This window comes from Numenius arquata, unplaced genomic scaffold, assembly GCF_964106895.1.
Source record: "Numenius arquata unplaced genomic scaffold, bNumArq3.hap1.1 HAP1_SCAFFOLD_1704, whole genome shotgun sequence".
NCBI lineage: Eukaryota > Metazoa > Chordata > Aves > Charadriiformes > Scolopacidae > Numenius > Numenius arquata.
Window position 1 is genome coordinate 1 of NW_027415146.1, and position 9,914 is coordinate 9,914.

Below are 9,914 nucleotides of genomic sequence, written 5' to 3' on the forward strand. Positions count from 1 at the left end.
GGAGGAAGAAGAAGAAGAAGAGGAGGAGGAGGATGGGGGGGGGGAGGAAGAAAGTGGGGGAGCCCCCCCGGTTTTGCTGGAACACAATTACGCCATGCCTTTACGAGCCGCTCCCCCCCCGCCCCCCCAAAAATCCCCCCCCGAAAACTCGACGGTCGCCCCCCCACACCACCCCCCCGATACCTCCGCCCCCCACCTCGGCCCCCCCCTCGTCCCCCCCCCGCCGCGGCTGGAAGCCGAGGTGCTGGAAGCCCCCGAGGAGGTGGTCGGGGGGACGGGGGAAGGTCTCGGGGTTCCCCCCCCCCCTCCTCCTCCTCCCCCCCCCAAAAGAAACGGGAGGACCCCTCCCCCTTCGACCCCTCCCCCAACCCCCCCCTCGGCGGCGCAAACGCCACCGCCCCCCCCCGCCCCCCCCTTCCTCTTCCTCCTCCTCCTCCTCCTCCCCCTCTTCCTCCTCCTCCTCTTCCTCCTCCGGCGAAGAGACAAGCGGCAGCGAGGAGGAGGAGGACGGAGACGTTGGGGATGAAGAAGGGGGCGGGGGGCCCCGCCTGCGCCCCCGAGGGGGGGTGACGGGGGGGGGCGGTGTGGAGTTCCCCCCCCGCAGCGAGTTCGAGCAGATGACCATCCTCTACGACATCTGGAGCGGGGGGTTGGACGCCGAGGACATGGCCTTCCTGCGTCTCACCTACCAGCGCCTCCTGCAGGAGGACAGCGGCACCCACTGGCTCAACGACACCCACTGGGTGCACCACACAGATATCCTGGGGCAGGGGCGGGGCTGCTGGGGACGTGGGGATGGGCTTTGGGGGTCGGGAACGTTGGGTTCCTTGGTGGTGGGGTGAAGGGTGGGGGGTCTGGTGGTGGTGGGGACGTGGGGATGGGGTTTGGGGGTCAGGAACGTTGGGTTCCTTGGTGGTGGGGTGAAGGGTGGGGGGTCTGGTGGTGGTGGGGACGTGGGGATGGAGGTTGGGGGTCAGGAACATTGGGTTCCTTGGTGATGGGGTGAAGGGTGGGGGGTCTGTTGGTGGTGGGGACGTGGGGATGGAGGTTGGGGGTCAGGAACGTTGGGTTTGTTGATGTTGGGGTCAAGAATATGGGGTCTGGTGGTGGTGGGGACGTGGGGATGGAGTTTGGGGGTCAGGAACGTTGGGTTCGTTGATGGTGGGGTGTAGGATGTGGGGTCTGTTGGTGGTGAGGACGTGGGGATGGAGGTTGGGGGTCAGGAACGTTGGGTTCCTTGATGTTGGGGAGGTGGGGATGGACTTTGGGGTCAAGGATGTAGGGTCTGTTGGTGGTGGGGACGTGGGGACGGAGGTTGGGGGTCAGGAACGTTGGGTTCGTTGATTTTGGTGTCAAGAATATGGGGTCTGTTGGTGGTGGTGACGTAGGGATGGAGGTTGGGGGTCAGGAACGTTGGGTTCCTTGGTGGTGGGGTCAAGGATGTAGGGTCTGTTGGTGGTGGGGACGTGGGGATGGAGGTTGGGGGTCAGGAACGTTGGGTTCGTTGATGTTGGGGTCAAGGATGTGGGGTCTGTTGGTGGTGGGGACGTGGGGATGGGGTTTGGGGGTCAGGAACGTTGGGTTCGTTGATGTTGGGGTCAAGAATATGGGGTCTGGTGGTGGTGGGGACGTGGGGATGGAGGTTGGGGGTCAGGAACGTTGGGTTCGTTGATGTTGGGGTCAAGGATATGGGGTCTGTTGGTGGTGGGGACGTGGGGACGGAGTTTGGGGGTCAGGAACGTTGGGTTCCTTGGTGGTGGGGTGAAGGGTGGGGGGTCTGGTGGTGGTGGGGACGTGGGGATGGGGTTTGGGGGTCAGGAACGTTGGGTTCGTTGATGGTGGGGTGTAGGATGTGGGGTCTGGTGGTGGTGGGGACGTGGGGATGGAGGTTAGGGGTCAGGAATGTTGGGTTCCTTGGTGGTGGGGTCAAGGATGTGGGGTGTGTTGGTGGTGGGGACGTGGGGATGGAGGTTAGGGGTCAGGAATGTTGGGTTCCTTGGTGGTGGGGTCAAGGATGTGGGGTGTGTTGGTGGTGGGGACATGGGGATGGGGTTTGGGGTCAGGAACGTTGCGTGTGTTCAAGTTGGGGTGAAGGGTGGGGGGTCTGGTGGTGGTGGGGACGTAGGGATGGGCTTTGGGGGTCAGGAACGTTGGGTTCATTGATGGTGGGGTCAAGGATGTAGGGTCTGTTGGTGGTGGGGACGTAGGGATGGGCTTTGGGGGTCAGGAACGTTGGGTTCCTTGGTGGTGGGGACGTGGGGATGGACTTTGGGGTCAAGGATGTTGGGTCAATGGTCATTGGGGCCATGATGGTTGGGTCGGTGTTCTTTGGGGCCACAGAGATGGTCTTTGGGGCCATCATCGTTGGGTTTATGGTCATTGGGGACACAGAGATGGGTCTTGGGGCCATGGGGATGGCTCTTGGGGCCACCATCGTTGGGTTTATGGTCATCAGGGACAAGGATATGGGTCTTGGGGACATAGAGAAGGGTCTTTGGGGCCATGGAGATGGCTCTTGGGGCCGCCATCGTTGGGTTTATGGTCATTGGGACCACGGAGATGGCTCTTGGGGCCATGGAGATGGCTCTTGGGGCCATCATCGTTGGGTTTATGGTCTTTGGGGCCATGGAGATGGGTCTTGGGGCCATGGAGATGGTCTTTGGGGCCACCATCGTTGGGTTTATGGTCATTGGGGCCATGGGGATGGTCATTGGGGCCATGGAGATGGGTCTTTGAGGCCACGGAGATGGGTCTTGGGGCCACCATCATTGGGTTTATGGTCTTTGGGGCCATCATCGTTGGGTCAATGGTCATTGGGACCATGGAGATGGTCTTTGAGGCCACGGAGATGGCTCTTGGGGCCACCATCGTTGGGTAGATGCTCACTGGGGCCATGGAGATGGCTCTTGGGGCCACCATCGTTGGGTAGATGCTCACTGGGGCCACGGAGATGGCTCTTGGGGCCACCATCGTTGGGTCAATGGTCTTTGAGGCCATGGAGATGGGTCTTGGGGCCACCATCGTTGGGTCAATGGTCTTTGAGGCCATGGAGATGGGTCTTTGAGGCCACAGAGATGGCTCTTGGGGCCACCGTCGTTGGGTAGATGCTCACTGGAGCCACGGAGATGGTTCCTGTGGCCCGTGGTTCCTCGGTGGCCCGACGCCACCACCCCCTTCCCCTTCCCCTCCCGTTGGGTTTGTCCCTTGACGCCGTCACTGACGCGTGGCCAGAGCCCACGGGGCGGTGGCCGGTGGCCCGAGGGCCGGCAGCACCGGACGGGCAGCGCCCGCAGCGAGGGCTACTACCCCATCAGCCGGCGGGAGAAGGCCCGGTACCTCCACCCCACCCCCGCCCCACCCCAGGACCCCGACCTCCCCGACACCCAGGTGAGGTCCCACCGCCCCCCGCGCGTCCCCTCCCCGTCCCCACCCTCCCGTCCTCACCCGTTGTCCCTTCTCCGACAGGGTCCCAACCGCGTCCTGTCGGAACGGCGCTCGGAGCAGCGGAGGCTCCTCAGCGCCATGGGCTCGGCCGCCCCCCTGGACAGTGACCTCCTCAAGCTCAACCAGCTCAAGGTGGGGACGCGGGGAGGACGCGGGGGGGCCGGGAGGGGGGGTGGTGGCATCTGCGTCCCCTCACGTGTCTTGGTGTCCCTCCATCCTGATGTTCCTCATCTTGGTGTCCCTCCATCCTGATGTTCCTCCTCTTGATGTTCCTCCATCCTGATGTTCCTCGTCTTGGTGTCCCTCCATCCTGGTGTTCTCTGGTGTCCCTCCATCTTGGTGTCCCTCCATCTTGGTGTCCCTCATCTTGGTGTCCCTCCATCCTGGTGTTCCTCCATCCTGGTGTTCCTCATCTTGATGTTCCTCCATCCTGATGTTCCTCCTCTTGGCGTCCCTCCATCCTGGTGTTCTCCGGTGTCCCTCCATCTTGGTGTCCCTCCATCCTGATGTCCCTCCATCCTGGTGTTCTCTGGTGTCCCTCCATCTTGGTGTCCCTCCATCCTGGTGTTCTCCAGTGTTCCTCATCTTGGTGTCCCTCCGTCTTGGTGTCCCTCCATCCTGGTATTCTTCATCCTGGTGTCCCTCCATCCTGGTGTTCTCCGGTGTCCCTCCATCTTGGTGTCCCTCCATCTTGGTGTCCCTCCATCTTGGTGTCCCTCCATCCTGATGTTCCTCATCTTGGTGTCCCTCCATCCTGGTGTTCTCTGGTGTTCCCCATCTTGGTGTCCCTCCATCCTGATGTTCCTCATCTTGGTGTCCCTCCATCCTGGTGTTCTTCATCCTGGTGTCCCTCCATCCTGGTGTTCTTCATCCTGGTGTCCCTCCATCCTGGTGTTCTCTGGTGTCCCTCCATCCTGGTGTCCCTCCATCCTGGTGTCCCTCCATCCTGGTGTCCCTCCATCCTGGTGTTCTCTGGTGTCCCTCCATCCTGGTGTCCCTCCATCATCCTGGTGTTCTCTGGTGTCCCTCCATCTTGGTGTCCCTCCATCCTGGTTTCCCCCTTGTCCTGGTGTCCCCCGTGTCCTCAGTGTCCCCCCCACCCCTGGACAGTGACCTCCTCAAGCTCAACCAGCTCAAGGTGGGGACACGGGGAAGACGCAGGGGGGCGGGGGGGGGGGGGGGGGTGGCATCTGCGTCCCCTCACATGTCTTGGTGTCCCTCCATCCTGGTGTCCCTCCATCCTGGTGTTCTTCATCCCGGTGTCTCTCCATCCTGGTGTTCTCTGGTGTTCCCCATCTTGATGTTCCTCGTCTTGGTGTCCCTCCATCCTGACGTCCCCTGGTGTCCCCCATGTCCTTAGTGTCCCTTGTCCTGGTGTCCCCCCATCTTGGTATTCCTCATCCTGGTGTCCTCGGTGTCCCCCCATCTTGGTGTCCTTCCATCCTGGTGTCCCCCATGTCCTCAGTGTCCCTTGTTCCCAGTTTCCCCCGTGTCCTCAAGATCCCCATGGTGGGTTGTCCCCGTGCTGACGTGTCCCGTGTTGTCCCCACGATGACGTGTCCCCACGATGACGTGTCCCCATGGTGGTCCCCATGGTGATGTGTCCCCACGATGACGTGTCCCCGTGGTGGTTCCCATGATGGTTCCCATGATGACGTGTCCCCACGATGATGTGTCCCTGTGGTGGTTCCCATGATGACGTGTCCCCATGACGACATGTCCCATGTTGTCCCCACGATGACGTGTCCCCGTGGTGGTCCCCGTGGTGATGTGTCCCCATGATGACGTGTCCCCATGGTGGTCCCCATGGTGACGTGTCCCCACGATGACGTGTCCTGTGGTGGTTCCCAGAATGACGTGTCCCCGTGGTGGTTCCCATGATGGTCCCCACGATGACGTGTCCCCGTGGTGATGTGTCCCCACGATGACGTGTCCCTGTGGTGGTTCCCATGATGACGTGTCCCCATGATGACATGTCCCATGTTGTCTCCACGATGACGTGTCCCCGTGGTGGTCCCCGTGGTGACGTGTCCCCATAATGACGTGTCCCCGTGGTGATCCCCATGATGGTCCCCACAATGACGTGTCCCCATGGTGGTCCCTGTGGTGACGTATCCCCACAATGACGTGTCCCCATGGTGGTCCCTGTGGTGACGTGTCCCCACGATGACGTGTCCCCGTGGTGACGTATCCCCATGATGACGTGTCCCCATGGTGGTCCCCGTGGTGACGTGTCCCCACGATGACGTGTCCCCGTGGTGGTTCCCATGATGACGTGTCCCCATGATGACATGTCCCATGTTGTCCCCACGATGACGTGTCCCCGTGGTGGTCCCCGTGGTGACGTGTCCCCACGATGACGTGTCCCTGTGGTGGTTCCCATAATGACGTGTCCCCGTGGTGGTTCCCACGATGACGTGTCCCCACGATGACGTGTCCCCGTGGTGGCCCCCACGGTGACGTGTCCCCGTTTGTCCCCGTTGTCCCCAGTTCCGGAAGAAGCGGTTGCGCTTCGGGCGGAGCCGGATCCACGAGTGGGGGCTCTTTGCCATGGAGCCCATCGCCGCCGACGAGATGGTCATCGAGTACGTGGGGCAGAACATCCGACAGGTCAGTCCTCGCCCCCCACCGCCCCACGGGGACCTCCCGCCGTCCTTGGGGACCGCCTCCCGTCATCTTCGGTGGCCACCAACCACCCCGTGGCCACCTCCCACCTCCCTCGATGGCCACCAAGTACCTCATGGGGACCTCCCACCACCTTCTGGGGACCTCCCGTCTCCCTTGGTGACCCCCAACCACCCCGTGGCCACCTCCCAGCACCTCATGGCCACCTCCCACCTCCCTTGACAGCCACCAAAGACCTCGTGGCCACCTCCTATCACACCCAATCACCCCGTGGCCACCTCCCACCTCCCTTGATGGCCACCAAGTACCTCATGGGGACCTCCCACCACCTTCTGGGGACCTCCCGTCTCCCTTGGTGACCCCCAACCACCCCATGGCCACCTCCCATCACCTCATGGCCACCTCCCACCTCCCTTGACAGCCACCAAAGACCTCGTGGCCACCTCCAACCACCCCGTGGTCACCTCCCACCTCCCTTGACGGCCACCAAAGACCTCGTGGCCACCTCCAACCACCCCGTGGTCACCTCCCACCTCCCTTGGTGGCCACCAAAGACCTCGTGGCCACCTCCCATCACCCCGTGGCCACCTCCCAGCCCCCCTGGAGCCCCCGTGTCCCCTCCCCCAGGTGGTGGCCGACATGCGGGAGAAGCGCTACGTGCAGGAGGGCATCGGCAGCAGTTACCTCTTCCGGGTGGACCACGACACCATCATCGACGCCACCAAATGCGGCAACTTGGCCCGCTTCATCAACCACTGCTGCACGGTGAGCCCCGGGGTGTCCCCAAGGTCCCCAGGGTCCCACCAGGGTTGCCTCGGGGCCACCAAGGTTGACTTGAGGCCACCATAGTTGACATGAGACCACCGTGGTTGGAGGGAGGGCACCTCAAGGTGGCTTGAGGCCACCATGGGTTGGCTTGAGGCCACCGTGGGTTGACCCGAGGCCACCACCCTTGGTTTGAGGCCACCATGGTTGACGTGTGGCCACCGTAGTTGAGACGTGGCCACCACCGTTGTTGACGTGTGGCCACCAGGAGTTGACTTGAGGCCACCAGGGTTGGTTTGAGGCCACCATGGTTGGAGGGAGGGCACCTCAAGGTGGCTTGAGGCCACCGGGGTTGACTTGAGACCACCACCGTTGTTGACGTGTGGCCATCATGGTTGGCTTGTGGCCACCACGCTTGGTTTGAGGCCACCACGGTTGACGCGTGGCCACCACCGTTGTTGACGTGTGGCCATCGTGGTTGGCTTGCGGCCACCACCCTTGGTTTGAGGCCACCGTGGTTGGAGGGAGGGCACCTCAAGGTGGCTTGAGGCCACCGGGGTTGACTTGAGACCACCACCGTTGTTGACGTGTGGCCATCGTGGTTGGCTTGCGGCCACCATGCTTGGTTTGAGGCCACCACGGTTGACGCGTGGCCACCACCGTTGTTGACGTGTGGCCATCGTGGTTGGCTTGTGGCCACCACCCTTGGTTTGAGGCCACCATGGTTGACGTGTGGCCACCGTAGTTGAGACGTGGCCACCACCGTTGTTGACGTGTGGCCACCAGGAGTTGACTTGAGGCCACCAGGGTTGGTTTGAGGCCACCGTGGTTGGAGGGAGGGCACCTCAAGGTGGCTTGTGGCCACCACGCTTGGTTTGAGGCCACCATGGTTGACGTGTGGCCACCACTGTTGTTGACGTGTGGTTGGCGTGTGGCCACCACCCTTGGTTTGAGGCCACCGTGGTTGGAGGGAGGGCACCTCAAGGTGGCTTGAGGCCACCACGCTTGGTTTGAGGCCACCGGGGTTGACGGGTGGCCACCATGGTGGTTGTGAGACCACCCCAGTTGGTTCAAAACCACCGTGGTTGACCTGAGGCCACCACGCTTGGTTGGAGGCCGCCGTTTTTGAGATGAGGCCACCACGGTTGGTGTGAGAGCACCGTAGTTGGCTTCAAGCCCACCACGGTTGACTTGTGGCCACCTCGGCTGGCGAGTCACCCCGTGTCCCCCTCCTCTCCCCCCCCCCAGCCCAACTGCTACGCCAAGGTCATCACCATCGAGGCCCAGAAGAAGATCGTCATCTACTCCAAGCAGCCCATCGGGGTCAACGAGGAGATCACCTACGACTACAAGTTCCCCATCGAGGACACCAAGATCCCCTGTCTCTGCCGCACCGAGAGCTGCCGCGGCACCCTCAACTAGCCCCCGCCGGCGCCCCGCTAGCCACCGGGGCTGAGGGGGTGGTCTCCCCGGTGGGTCGGAGGCCACCGCGCTTGGTTTGAAGCCGCCGAGGGTTGACCTGCCCCCACCAAGGGTTGACCTGCGCGAGGCCACCACCGTGGTTGACTCGAGGCCGCCACCATTGTTGACGTGTGGCCACCAGGGTTGGTTTGAGGCTACCGGGGTTGACGTGAGGCCACCGTAGTTGAGACGTGGCCACCACCGTGGTTGACGTGAGGCCACCGTGGTTGACGTGTGGCCACCAGGGTTGACATGAGGCGACCAGGGTTGATGTGTGGCCACCACCCTTGTTGACGTGAGGCCACCCTGGTTGACCTGTGGCTACCGTACTTGATGTGTGGCCACCAGGGTTGACGTGAGGCCACCACCCTGGTTGACATGTGGCCACCAGGGTTGACGTGAGGCCACCACCCTTGTTGACGTGTGGCTACCATACTTGACGTGTGGCCGCCAGGGTTGAGATGTGGCCACCACCGTTGTTGACGTGAGGCCACCATGGTTGATATGCGGCTACCATACTCGATGTGTGGCCACCAGGGTTGGAGAGAGGGCACCTCAAGGTGGCTTGAGGCCACCGTTGTTGATGTGTGGCCACCAGGGTTGGTTTGAGGCCACCAGGGTTGACGTGAGGCCACCGTAGTTGAGACGTGGCCACCGCCGTTGTTGACGTGTGGCCACCAGGAGTTGACTTGAGGCCACCAAGGTTGACTTGAGGCCACCGTAGTTGAGACGTGGCCACCACCGTTGTTGACTTGAGGCCACCAGGGTTGGTTTGAGGCCACCAGGGTTGACTTGTGGCCACCGGGGTTGGGGGGAGGACACCTCAAGGCGGCTTGAGGCCACCGTGGTTGAGATGTGGCCACCACTGTTGTTGACGGGAGGCCGCCCTGGTTGACCTGTGGCTACCGTACTTGACGTGTGGCCACCAGGGTTGACCTGTGGCCACCGCCGTTGTTGACCTGTGGCCACCACCCTTGGCTTGAAGCCACCGCCGTTGACGCGTGGGGCCACCGTGGTTGACACGGCGGTGGCCGCCCTTGGCCTCGGGTTGCCGCCGTCGGCGCTGTGATGTCATCGGGGGGGGGGGCGCTGTGACGTCACCAGGGTCCCCCGTGACGTCGTCGTGGTCACCGTGACGTCACTAGGGCCCTCTATGATGTCACATGGGTCCCCCGTGACGTCACCAGGGGGTGCCGTGATGTCACCGCGTCCTCCGTGACGTCACCAGGGCCTTCTATGATGTCATCGTGGTCACCGTGATGTCACCGCGTCCTCTGTGACGTCACCAGGGTCCCCCATGATGTCACCAGGGTCCCCCATGACATCACCAGGGGTGCCATGATGTCACCAGGGTCGCCATGATGTCACCAGGGTCCCCCGTGACGTCACCAGGGTCGCCATGATGTCACCAGGGTCCCCCATGACGTCACCAGGGGGTGCCATGACGTCACCACGTCCTCCATGACGTCACCATGTCCTCCATGACATCACCAGGGTCCCCCATGATGTCACCAGGGGTGCCATGATGTCACCAGGGTCCCCCGTGATGTCACCAGGGCCCTCTATGACATCACCAGGGGTGCCATGACATCGCCACATCCTCTATGATGTCACCGCGT

The 9,914-nt window shown here is 62.6% G+C and overlaps 1 protein-coding gene across 1 annotated transcript; it reads left to right on the forward strand.

Annotated features, from left to right (window-relative positions):
• Window positions 1-480: 480 nt before the first annotated feature.
• Window positions 481-8,256, forward strand: LOC141478406 (histone-lysine N-methyltransferase SETD1A-like; the record flags this gene model as incomplete). Its single annotated transcript, XM_074167492.1, has 6 exons — window positions 481-756; window positions 3,218-3,387; window positions 3,466-3,576; window positions 5,935-6,054; window positions 6,697-6,834; window positions 8,083-8,256. Coding segments are annotated over 6 exons (989 nt in total), but the record flags the coding sequence as incomplete, so codon positions are not given.
• Window positions 8,257-9,914: the final 1,658 nt, after the last annotated feature.